Genomic DNA, 13,270 nt, shown 5'->3' with positions numbered 1-13,270 from the left:
CCGTCTGCTCGGATACCTCGGCCCAATCTTGATATCGTTCAATTAAATGCCAATTAAAAGTTGCCGGACCGACACTTTGCATTTTTCCAAGATACCCGAGATGGAATCTCTTGCGAGACTCCGAGCTCTGCTGGGGGTCGCGGGGTAAACAAGCTTTTGATTAATTCTCCAGGAGTTCCTCGGGCGAGCTGCGAAGTGCTCGTTACTTTTCGGGTTCACCGGACCCGAGAAAAGCTCGCTGCCCTTTGACCCGCGATTCGCCGCGTTTATGTCCTGACGTTTTCTCCCGACGACGCTGCACCCCTTTTCTGGAAAATCCTTGAACGGGCCTCGAGTAAATCCAGGATTGGCCTCTTCCTCTCGATCGGTGTCGCCCTCCTCGTTAATTGTTTAGTCGATCGCCCATCGATTCGAGCTATCGATGAATCGCGAGGAAGAGGGGCAGATGTCGAGGCGGATCTCGGGGAGAATGTCGTGGGCGAATTTGTCGGTCCGACGCGGAACGACCCGAGTTTTCCCGCTAACGTCCGCTGCAGATGTCCCACTAATTGAACAATCGCCCTCGGGATCGGCAGATGAGTAATCCTCGAACTAATTCGCCCCTGCGAGCGACCAAGCGAAAACTCGTCGCCAGAGACCGAATTAATTCGCCTTCGCCCCGACGAAATTCCCTACCGAGCAAATATTGCAAATATAACGCATAAATTGAGAGGGTCTCTCGACGTCCACTCTGTCGCGAGATTTAATGCCCGTGGAATCGATTTTCCCGCAGAGTTGCAGGAGGGGTCGCAAAAATCGTGATTCCTTAGCCCGGAAGATGAAAAGCTCGATCTTGGGGAGATTGATTTTTAATTTCTATTTCTGGTTATTAATTTATTAAGTTTTTAATTTTTTTTTTCCTGGGAGATGGACGACCTTTAAAATTAGTAGGCGGATGTCTCTCGGGAGCCCTCTCGTTCCGGAAGTTCCGCCGAATCGTTGCGGTCGTTAAAGCAACTCGGTTCTTGTTTCAGGGTGGGGACAAAGTGGCCCCGCTTTCCCGTAATGAAATGGCTAATTTCGACAACCGGGAAAGTTCCTCCCTCGGCAGCCCGGGGGTGCATCCGACGCGGAAGACCCACCGCGTTTTAATCGGGCAAGAAACCTGCCAAAGTAAAAATTTCACCTCGTTAAAGTTTCAGGCTTGTTAGGATCCTCCCTGGAAACGTCCCCCTCGCGCCTCCGCGCGGACTTAACGATCGTTGCGAGACTTTTTGCCTTTTCTCCTTTCTTCTTAATTCGCGCGCGCGGCAAGCGACCGGCGGAAATATTCGGCCCGTCATTTCCCGTAATTATAGGATTTACTCGTCATCTCTCCGTGTTTCTTATAATTTTTGGCGTAATTAATTAAGGTACTGGAAGTAGCTCTAGGAGGTCTCGCGGCCGAGCTGAGCGAGCCGAGGTGTAATAAGCGCGAAAATCAGAATTTCCACGCACTAAACCAGTCACCCGGGAAATTGCACTTCCGCTCGAGCCCTGCAAACGCGAACTTGTACTCCGCGCACCGGAAGGCAAAATAAATTTAGAACGCGCACGCGACCGGTGCGTTATCGCGTTTTCGCGTTTTCGAGTTTTAGCGTTTCACGGTTTCCCGATACCGCGAGTTTTCCCGCTTCCGCGTTGCCCCGGAATAGAAAATATCGAGTTTTCCTCGGGTCCTCCATTCCGAGGTCGCTTCCGAAAATGGCCCCACTCGAAATTTATTTTCCGAAACATTTTCCGGGAAATTTTGCGAGATGAAATGGCCTTCGATGAATATTCCGGACAGAAACGATAAAAGAACGGGACTGCGTGCAGGTGAAATTTGCGAAATGTCGGGAAAACACGGGAGAAAGGGTGGGCGCGCCGTTATTATTCCATATTTACTGGATTCATTATAGTCGCGCATTTATTACGCGGCCATTAGGTGCTTAAGGACTAATCGGGTGTAATGGCTCACGGAGGCCATGTTTGCACCATTGCCGCCACCGACTAATGTCCCTTATTTGTCCCGCGTACCGTTTCTAGGACCGCCGACGAAACCCAAACCGCGGCCACGCGGAACATTAATTATCGGTAAATTATTCAGTTAATGCCCGGGCGCGACCAACGACACTCCTAGCGCCGCGTCGACGCGCAAGATGCGCCTCGATTTCCAATTCCGGTAGTTGAGGAGGAGTTAGCTTCCGGTAACGAGGGGGCCATATTAATTTGCGAACCGGTCCCTGCAATAATTAGCCTATAAGTTCCGCGAGCATGCGCCGTGGACCGGGATGGATATCCGAGAAAGTTCGTCGACTCTCGACGTCAGCGGCGCGCAAGAAAACTCCTGCCGCCTCCACCCGGCGCGGTGGCCATTTTTCTTTTCTTGCGGCCCGATGGAGAACGCGTTTTCCCGGATATCCGTTGAAAATTTCGCCCCGAGGGGACGAAATTCTAGAAACTGGGATAATCGAGAATCGCCGAGCGTCCAGAGAGTGAAATCGGAGTCCCTGCCCGACGGGAGCGGCGAAAAAGGGGTAAAAAGAGCCGGGAAGGACGCGGCGCATGGTCGGGGCTTCCGCGGCGCGTGTCCAAGAGGCAGCCGATGTCCTCCACCCGAAGCCACATTGTCTGAGAGTCCCGTCTCGAGACAAACTCACCCGAGAGCTCTCTTTCTCTCTCCCACTTGTACACCCCCCTCTTGCCTCCCAGCCCTTTCGACGAGCCCCTTCGGCTGCCTCTACCCCTTTTCACCGTTGCGCGTCCCTCCCCCGCGATGCGTGTCCATTGTCTCGGGGCAAAACGTCGACGCCGAACCATGGACAGGTTTACTCCGCGATGGGAAGACTTTGGACGAGGGATAGCGTCTAATCGCGGCGAGGTACGAGCGCGAGTAATGCACGAGTAATGCACCGGTGCACCCCTACGAGCGTCGGGCGGCAGGGGAGGGCTTCGCGATTTCTCTCCCTTTCCCACTTTTCCGACGTTTCTACGCGCAATTCCCTCTCCGAGCAGGGTTCGCATTGTCCTGGAAGGTTCCGTTAGGTGTAAGACCCTCTACCCGGGGAGGATCGCAGAAAGACCCGGCAAAGGGACCGGAAGGAAGGGAAGGTGCGAGACGAATTCCGCTAATCGAGCCTGAACGGGAGAGACGTCCGAGGGACTTTGTCTCGACTTTCGCAAACCCACGAGTGATTTTGCCAGAACTTCCAAAAAATTTCTGCAATATTTTCCGACCCGATATTTTTCCGACCGTGCGGCTGACATGACAAAATTTCTGGAATCTACGTCCAAGCGACGTTTCCTTAAAATCCGCATTTTTTCTCTCGGAATTTATGCAAAGGCGCTTAGGAATAATTGTATATAATTGTCCCGCATGTTAATTGGAGCAATGTCTAAGAACCGCGCGGGTCGAATTTCTCCCGTTCCGGTCGAAAGTTGCGTCTCGGAGTCGTTTTTCCCTCCGTCGAAAAATGCGGCGCCAGGTGCAGGTGGAAGGTGTCGGCGCCGGACGACTCGGCATTCGCTTATCGGTCACGCGCGGACAAAGAGATATTTATTTCGAGAAATCTGGACGCGCCGGAGGGTCGCGCTTTTTTTCGCATATTTCTCCCCGTGTCCTGGATCGAGGTCCGAGCGCCCTCGCTGTTAAGACCCCGGGCCAGAGAGATATAATTAGTTTTTCTTCGAAAGTGCGAAGCCAGGTGCACCGGCAGAAGGTGCCGGCCGGCGACGATGGCACGGGCCCTTACGATGGGCAGCGCGTGTATCCCTCGTGTCCTCGTGTGCGTGTCCCCGGCACGTGTCGCGTGCACCCGACTGGCAGCTGTTTCTTCCCCGGGGAGGCTTTAACGCTGCCTTTCTTCCATTTTTTAAGCCTCCTCGGCCACTCGGAACGCGGTCGTTCTCCTCGGCGGGCCGAGGATCCTCGCATCTGCCGGCCGAAAAATCCTGCTCTCGGAGATCTCCAGAAGCCAATAAGAGAACGATCCCTCTACACCTGGCGCGATCTCCGATTCGGTCACCGTTCAATTTGATCGATCGAAAGGAGAAAAATGCAAAATCGCGATCGGCTCGCTTGTGTCGCTACGAATCGACCCCTAATTAAATTGTGTCCAGATTAATTCGAGAGTTTCCTCGGTTCCATTACCGATATTATATTCCGGAACTTCGACTGCAACAAAGTCACGGCAGGTCGAGGCAAAGTTCGTTCCCGAAATAGATTTCAAACTAACTCGGAGCCTCGCTCATCTTCGGAGGTATTACACATCCTTCTCATCGACTACCCAAGGTTCCGCTTGGACGACTTCGAATATGCGGTATCGCGTTGCACCTGAGTGCAGTGTCATCCAAACCGTTAATCACCGTATCGCTCTCCCTTGATTCCGATAATAGCCAACAATCGGCTCTTTGATGATTCCCGGCTAAAGACCAGCCCAGGACGACCAAGATTTCGACCTTCCGCCTGCTTTTCCTCGTATAATATGATTTTTGGTGCTCGCATCCGATTTCTTCGCGTCGCTCGCGTAATCGGAAGCACTCGTGCGTCTTCTGACGTAACCGAATCGGTGCAACGTCCCGAGGAAGGAAAATTGTGCGGAAGCGAGGAGAGAGGTGTGCACCAAAATGGCCGCCGCGTACCTGCTGACGGACGCGCGTAGGGTCTCTTTCCTTCCGTAATTCTCCCCTCTCCGCCCGACCATCCTCGTCCCGTTTCGCGGCAAACCAAGGACCTTTTCGAGGAGCAGCTGCCACCATCCCCTGGCAATCTGTTCTTTACACCCGCCGAGGTCTTCGCAGCCTTCGCAGTCGACCATCGGTCCTCGGGTCTATAGGGTCCTCCGTGTCGCTCCTCCTCCTGCGGGAAATAGACAACTAGGGAAGTCATCTTCGGTTTCTGTTCGCGTTGGAAACTACGACCGATCGTCATCGACCGAAGTGATCGCATCTCGGTTACGCGAGGATTTCTCGATTCTCGGTCTGAAGAAACGCCGGAGGATCGTCCGCGTCGGGGTTGGGTGTCGACCGGTTGTCGCGATCGCCGAGTGCGACGCACTTGCGCGTGTTGGCGTGTAATCGAAGTGTCACCTTTTAAAGTGGACCCGTTATGTCCCTCTCGTGGGCTGCGGCAGTGGGCATGTAAATGGAAGAAGGAAAAGGCCGCAGTGGCGACCGCGGTCGAGCGAGTCGAGACTGACTTTCGACCCGACAGTGGATTTCGAGCTCGATCTCGAAAAACTTTTTTTCTCGTCGATCGACCTCGACCGACCGAAGACGCGATTCGCCCATCGTCGGTGAATCGCGCGAATGCCGAAGCGCGGAAGAGGAGACTCTCCGTCGTTTCTCCTCACGAAGACCAGTCGATCGATCCGACTCGCCGGCCAACATGATTATTTGCATTTCCGGATTCCTCGTGGGGTAGGTTCTCTGGTTATCGTAACGTCGTTATCGCGAAATGGAATTATCGTCTCCGCCGCCGCTCGGGCATTAGCATGCCGCGCGAAGGAGGGGCACTCGGAAACTCGACCCGCCCTCCATAAGGCTCGAATTCGCGGGACTTTGCCAAGGGAAAATGAGCTCCACGGCCGGGTCGACCAGACGGAGGGGACCTTTCCAGAATTTTTTTTTCCGGCCGAAGAAAATCTCAAGAAACCCCGCCGGGATTGGAAAACGTCTCCGGCAGAGTCGATTCCCTCTTCGCGTCGAGGAGGGGCCGGGTTAACGAGACGACGGGATTTTCTTATATTCGTCGCAAGGAAATTCGAGAGAGAAATTAGTCGGACGGTAAATACGTTTCCCGGGAAGTCGATCCCCATTTCCGCGGCTTTTCAAAGGCTTTGGAAAATCCAAAGGCGAGAATATGCCCCTTCGCCGGCGATCGCGCATCGCTAGGAACGACGTTATTAAATCGACGAGCAGCTCACCTTGAAGGTGCTCGTCGGCGATCCCCGAGGTGTGCGAAGCCTCTCGAAGTCTCCTCGTGGTCGTTGTTCACGTACACGCCTCGACTCTATCGGAAAATATGCGCCGTTTCGACAAAATTCCCGATCTGGGTCATCGGGCTCAATTAGTGGCATAGAGGGAAAAAGGTCCCCTCGTGATCGATAGAAATCAGGGCAATCCCCTTAGCGATTCGCTACCCCGGAAGAAATTTCTCCTTTTCCCTCGTAATGACGTATTTGAAGCGCGTGCGGTTCGGTGATGAGCACTTTTTGCAAGACCAAGATGCAGTTCAGGATCCAGGAGGGAGTTGCCGGTTACGTTCGCGGAAAATGTACGGAGTCTCTCCGGCTGTCGTCAACGGCCTCTTTATTGCCGGCAATGAGAGCCAATTACGGCTCGAACGTCTTCGACGAATCGTCGAAGCTCCGTACCTCTCTTTCCCCGTCGATGGGTACACGTCCATCGGCGTATCGGTAGGTTCTCTCCCCCGGGTGTTGCGCCCGGGCCCATAGGAAAGTATCTAGCGCACCGGAAATTGCGTTCGGTAATCACTCGGGGCGGATATTAAACGGGCAGACGCGACGTACCCATCAACCGGCAGCGATTTCGTGGTGGCGCCGTCCCTTTCTTTCGTTTCTCTCTCCGGATAAATTTTTATTTTGTTCCCAACACTTTCCCTCCATTTCCTCGTTTCTCCATTTTCTCCGCCCTCCGCGCGGAATAATGCATTTCATGACGCGCGTTCGCGTCCGGTTATCGGGCCGAAACAGACCCGAAGCGTTTTCGGCAGGCCGACGTCACGAGGGCGTCCCGCTCGCTGTCGCGGTATAAATTCAATTTACCCTCGACCCCCGGAAGGCCGATTGCCTGAAAACGCATGATCTGCGTGGTTTTTAAAACCCTATCTTCCTTTTCCACGGGAAAAAAAAAAAAGAAATATTTTTCAATTTAAACCGAGTTGGGAAAATTGATGAGGTTTTCGGGACCCCTGTCGCCCCGCCTCGGGGTGAGGGGAATTTCGACGGGAACGGTGGGTTTTATAACAAAATTGTTCCTATGAAAAATATGTGGTCGAGCGAGGGGAACGAGGTTTGCTCGACCCGTTTCTCGATATTTTGAACGGGTAGACCGAATACCGAAGGTTTACGCCGGAGAGCGAGGTGGTACCAATGACTCTTTCAACCGACCAGGCGCCGCGTCGTTTCGCAACGCCGTTCCCTTGAAAATCGTACGTAATCTCCTCGAGACATCGAACAAGAACTGCAGGAGCAAAACCTCTCGAAGGACGGAGATCGAGGACACCTTTAACTCACTAGAGCGTTTATCAATAATTGCTCTTCACATATATAGTTTATCGGGGCACCGTCCGCGTTTACGTGGAAAGGCGAACTCGGCGCTTTACCAATTTCCATAAAATAAATACTTAGCCGCGTCCAACGATTCCCTAGAATTTTTTTTCCCATCCGTTAGAGTCCTATTCCTTGTAATCCAATCCTGTCAAGGATTTAAATAAAATAAAGACACAGGGAATATAAAAAGAGCGGCCGAGAGCGCATCCTGCACGAGCAGGTGCGTTCCCGTTGATTTCCTGCTCCACGCGTCGGAAGCGGTTCCGAGGAGGGAGCGAACTCGCTGACGAGGAACGTTTTTGATCTGTTCACAGTTTCCCACAAAAGATGGAGCGGCCCTCGCACACCGGAAGCCTGGGCCAGGTCCACGGGAGCGGGATGCAGCACGGGGTCTACTCTTCCGGGAGCCAGGCGACGCTTTCGACATCCTACATCACGGGCCAGTCGTACATCCAGAGTCAGAATTACGTACACAGCTCGTACCCGGCCACGTCCCAGGCTTACCCTCACTACGGCCAGTCGCAGAATTACGGGACCCTCGGCCAGGGCTACAACACCCAGGCCCAGCAGGGCTACCAACAGGCCCACCACAAAAAGGGCCCCGTCAGGAACGGCGACGTCCTCAAGCGCTGCAGACTCCAGACGGCGTAAGCACTCGAGTCGTTCCTTCTCGACCCACCTCGGGAAATCCTCGATCCATTGGCGACGAATCTCGGTTCGAAGGCCGATCCGATACATAATTGGGGCCATGTACGGGCAATTTCGAGCGTGGGCCGTAAAAAGGACGGGTTTCGTCGATTAGCGATCCACAGCCTTGGGACGGAGTTTCTGAGAGGCGCGCTTATCGAGCCGAAGTGGGGAAGAGATCCGAAGTGGCGGATGAAAGGGAAGAGGAGGATCGGTGACGGTTCAGGGCGGGCAGATCGAAAAGAGATCGGATTCGAGGGCATTAAAGGGGGCCGCCGTTTCCTATCGACCGTGGCTGGGAAACGGCAGCGAATTCGAGCGGAGAGAATTTTTTTAAACGTTCCTTCGGTTTCTAAATCTCGTCATCGGCTCGTCCAAGTCGCGGAACGTCGTAGGTCAAGGCGGCAGTCTCGTCGCGTTTGGCCTTTGGAAAAACGAGCCGGCCATCGCGCGGCTCGAAACGCTGAATAATTCAACGCCTCGCGAACGTCAGCCGCGGTGTCACGGGTTTTCGAATAATGGCGTTATTGTCGCTCGTCGCTTTGCCGTCGATGGATTTTCTCGTTATTGCTCGACGGCGGTAACGTCGTTTCGAACGTGTCGTACAATGGCGACGAGGCACCCGTTACGGCCCAGAGAGTCTTCCTACCTCGACTCGGATTCTCTCGGGATCCTTCGTGAACTCGATGTAGATAAATTGACAAATTTTCTAAATTTAACGAAAGATCTCTCAAGATCCTCGTTGACGTCTCTCGTTCTCCACAGGTACGAGCTCTCGCAGGATCTATTGGACAAGCAAATCGAAATGCTGGAAAGGAAATACGGGGGAGTAAAAGCGAGGAACGCGGCCCTGACGATACAGCGGGCCTTCCGGAGGTACACGCTGCTGAAGAAGTTCGCGGCGATCACCGCGATGGCGAAGGCGGAGAAGCGACTGAGCAGGAAGCTCCAGGACTCGGCCGACCGGGCCGGGAACCCTCCGGAGGCCGAACGAGTGGCCTACCACGGGCAGATTTACGTCCAGCAGCCGCAATCGACGAGTCGACCCATGCCCATCAGGAGCATGTCCCTGAGGGAGAGGAGGCCCCTCGACGGGTCCCAGTCTCCCATTCCCAGGAGCCAGAGCGGTCGCTGCGAGATTCAGATGACCCCTGGGCACCAGGTCAACGCCGGACACCAGATGAGCAACCACGCTCTCCACCAAACCGGACGACACACGCCCTCTCTGACCCCGAGCCCCTGCGCGAGGCACCAGCCTCCCCCGAGTCCTTGCTGGGACTCCAGCTCTCAGGAGAGCGGATCCAGCATCCACTACTACAATCCTCAGGAAACGCTGTGCGGCCTGCGGCAAGAGACACCCCCCAGGGACCTGCACAGAACCCCGTGCACCTCGCCCTCGACCCCCCACAACCTGCAGACCCCTCTGGCCCAGTCCTGGGGCACCTCGTCTCAGCTGGGCTCGGGGGGACGAGCCAGGGGATCTGGGAAAAAAGTCCCGCCGGAAGTCCCCAAAAGGACCTCCTCGATCACCTCGAGGTCCATGGAGCCCCGGCACAACGGCCTGAGCAAGAGCGTCGAGAACGGAAGTCTCAGTTCCGTTCAGAGTTCCGGCAGCGATTCGACCAATTGCGAGAGCTCCGAGGGCGACGTTCACAGAGGGTCGCCAATTTGGAAGCACAAGGGAATCGTAAGTGTCCGAATTGTTATTGCATGGCGGATATTTACCGTGTGTGCGTCCGTGCGGGGAATTTCGTCAATTGAGCCTGACGTCCCGTTTAAATTTATTGCGATTAAAAAGACGTCGCTAGGGCGCGCTCCGGTTGAGAGGGAGATTTCTTGTAAATCGTTAATGAGGATTTTGGTATTAAGATAATGATTCGCGCATATATACGCTAATATTCTTCTTTACGAAGGCGTAGCAAAGGCGATGTATATAGAGAGAGTATATAATTGAAGTAGGAATTATATACTCTTTAAAATGCGAAATGTAAAATTCTTTCTCATTTACTCATTAGATGAAGATATTCAGAGTCGAAATCTCTTGCAAGAAACATTTGCATTCCTCGCTCTCTATTAGCAACGACATAAACTAATATTCAAATAAATCACATCATTTAGGCTGGTGTTTATTTCACCATGCTAATGTAGATGGCGCAGAGTAAATAAGTTTCTCAAATGCAAGTATCGCCAGACCCAAGTTATTTTCAGTTTGGGTATAGGCAATCTTCGCAATGCACAGTATTAATATCCATATTTTAATTTTTGAAAAGACAAATATCCGACTTTTTACATTTGTCATAACACCGTAAAATGAAAAGACTTCTAAATTATTTACGTTAACATATTGTACCTAAGACAAACATACCTGAAAAGGGGAATGCTCATTAATTTAAATAGGAAAGTTTTATCTTAAATTATGAAGGTTTGAAAGACAGATGAGCCCTGCTACCCCTTTGACAGCGAAAGGCATATACTGTATGTATTAAAAATGAACACGTTTTAAACAGCATTATCCCTGTAGAAAAGTCCCATACTATTTTTTTTTTATATAAAATGCATAGTTTACCTGTAATAATTAATGGAAAAATAGTCAATAAGGCGTGTCGATTAGCCAAACGCGTTTCAGGTGCGCTCTGCTATTTGCAACATAAAAGCAAGACAACTTTGAGCTCTTCAATTTACGTTTCGCAAATAGACACACCTGATCGGCTATGTTACAGTTGATTATTACAGGTAAAATTGTACACTGTAGAAAAATATAGTACAGGACTTTTCGACATGAATAGCGTCGTATAAACCGGGTCCACCGTTTTTAATACACCCTGTATACCGTAGTTTATTTTAATAAGTCCTTTCTAGGCCAACTAGTTGGAAGTAAATTATTCCATTATTGCATGACGTGACTAACAGAGGGCGCAACTGCAAAGAATTTCTCAAAAGTAAACCATGGGATAAACTTCTTTATGTACCATTAAATTAGTATACCACTTCATGCATTTCTCGGTGATATTCATATCCATAAAATCAATTTTTGTAGCAGAGAAGTCAAGTTATTTGTACTTTTTTTAATGTCCAAAACAAATTACACAAAAATATTACTCCAATTGTGACAGTGAACGAGCATGAAAGCAGGTACGAATGTGATATGACTTTTGATGTAAACTAAGTGCTTTTCTAAACCAACTGGTTGAAAATAAACTGCTATTAATTCCTAACGTGACCAACAGAGGGCGCAATAGCAAAGAATTTCTCAAAAGTGAACCACGTGATAAACTCCTTCATATACCTTACATTAGTATATCGCTTTATGCAATACTCAATGATATTCATATCCATAAATTTTTGAAGCAGCATTTACTCTTTTTCGACGTTTAAATCAAATTACAATAAAATATTACATCGTCGCCCTCCGTTTAAGAGCCTAAATATTTCGTGCGTAATTCGTTGCTCGATTTCAATAAAATATGATTCTTTTGTTAACAGTCAAGCTCTCCGGAGCACCAAGAATGCGGCCATCCAGCGGAGAACAACAGCGGGATGAGCAGCGGCAAAGATCTCAATCATTCCCATGCCAGCTCGGGGTACCAGCTTCCGTTGATGGACCACACGGAAGCGCCTCCTCAAACCACTTGCAAAGTATCCGAAACCGTCAGGAAGCGTCAGTACAGAGTCGGCCTGAACCTCTTCAACAAGAAGCCGGAGAGGGGAATCAACTACCTGATAAGACGAGGCTTTTTGGAGAACAGCCCCCAGGGAGTGGCCAGATTCCTTATCAGCAGGAAAGGACTGTCCAAACAGATGATCGGCGAATATCTTGGGAATCTGCAGAACACGTTCAACATGGCCGTGCTAGAGTAAGTGTTTTACTATTATTTGTCAATTTTCTGGCAACTTATTTTCTTTCTTCGATTCGCCGCAGGTGCTTCTCGCACGAGCTGGACCTATCGGGGATGCAGGTGGACGTGGCGTTAAGGAAGTTCCAGGCGTACTTCCGAATGCCAGGAGAGGCCCAGAAGATCGAGCGACTCATGGAGGTGTTCAGCCAACGCTACTGCCAATGCAATCCTGACGTGATATCCAGGTTACGCTCCGCGGACACCGTCTTCGTCCTGGCCTTCGCCATCATCATGCTCAACACCGACTTGCACACCCCGAACCTGAAACCTGAGCGCAGAATGAGGCTCGACGACTTCGTGAAGAACTTGAGGGGAATCGACGACTGCGGCGACATCGATAGAGACATTCTCGTTGGGATCTACGAGAGAGTCAAAGCGAACGAATTTAAGCCCGGCTCGGACCACGTCACCCAGGTGATGAAGGTCCAGGCCACGATCGTGGGAAAGAAGCCGAACATGGCTCTACCCCATCGAAGACTAGTCTGCTACTGCAGGCTCTACGAAATACCCGACATCCATAAAAAAGAGAGGCCCGGGGTCCATCAGAGGGAGGTCTTCCTCTTCAACGACCTCTTGGTGGTCACCAAGATCTTGAGCAAGAAGAAGAACAGCGTCACTTACACCTTCAGGCAGAGCTTCCCCCTTTGCGGCATGATTGTCACGCTCTTCGAAGTTCCCCGTTAGTAAAACTTCTTCGTTGACTCGTTAAGACCGGAGGGAAAGCGCGCGTCTGGCCAGCGTACATTTCCCTCGCATCTTAATAGGCGATTAAGTATTCGTTCTCTTCTTTTTCCGTACCACGAAAGCCTTTGACCGATTCAACGTCTATTTCTTCTCTTCCAATCTTGCCGGATTAATTGCCGTGAAGTAATGAATTAGATGAGTTGCAGATACAGATCGGTCGGATTTTATGTGCAGTGAAATGTATGCAGATTGGAGCACTTTCCCAATTTTCCAGTGCGAGGCATTTCTTCGTTACCCTCGTTCGTTTGATTTGATTTCAGACTATCCTTACGGGATAAAGCTCTCGCAGAGAGTCGACGGAAAGGCGCTGGTGACGTTCAACGCCCGGAACGAGCACGACCGGTGCAAATTCGCGGAAGATCTGCGGGAGTCCATCAGCGAGATGGACGAAATGGAGACCCTGAGGATCGAGACGGAGCTCGAGCGGCAGAAGAGCAGCCGAGGTGCCAGGGGAAGTGCCGAGAACCGCGACTCCGGGGTCGCCGACGTCGAGGTCTGTCCCTGTCCTGGTCCCTGTCTGGAGAGATCCGAGGCCGTCGACGTGGACACGCAGCTTAAGCGCTCCGCTCTTAGCAACTCTCTCCTTGACATACACGAGCAGTGTGAGTGTTCGATTCCTCTCCGTGAATTATCGGCGAAGTGCGAAGAGTC

The 13,270-nt window shown here is 51.6% G+C and overlaps 1 protein-coding gene across 9 annotated transcripts in view; it reads left to right on the top strand.

Moving 5' to 3' along the window:
* Positions 1 to 13,270, top strand: part of LOC105699739 (IQ motif and SEC7 domain-containing protein 1) — a 54,891-nt gene that overhangs the window by 38,089 nt on the left and 3,532 nt on the right. For all 9 annotated transcript variants that reach the window (XM_012424979.2, XM_012424972.2, XM_012424981.2 and 6 more), the window contains 5 exons: positions 7,607 to 7,939; positions 8,745 to 9,666; positions 11,463 to 11,833; positions 11,899 to 12,554; positions 12,880 to 13,221. In XM_012424979.2, the coding sequence (XP_012280402.1) occupies positions 7,607 to 7,939; positions 8,745 to 9,666; positions 11,463 to 11,833; positions 11,899 to 12,554; positions 12,880 to 13,221 (2,624 nt within the window). The remainder of the gene's footprint in view (positions 1 to 7,606; positions 7,940 to 8,744; positions 9,667 to 11,462; positions 11,834 to 11,898; positions 12,555 to 12,879; positions 13,222 to 13,270) is intronic.

The sequence above is a fragment of the Orussus abietinus genome, unplaced genomic scaffold (genome assembly GCF_000612105.2).
Source record: "Orussus abietinus isolate OABI.00-Male unplaced genomic scaffold, Oabi_2.0 scaffold10, whole genome shotgun sequence".
In the NCBI taxonomy this organism is placed as follows: domain Eukaryota; kingdom Metazoa; phylum Arthropoda; class Insecta; order Hymenoptera; family Orussidae; genus Orussus; species Orussus abietinus.
Note: the sequence above shows the minus strand (reverse complement) of the source record. Positions and strands in the feature narration are given on the sequence as shown.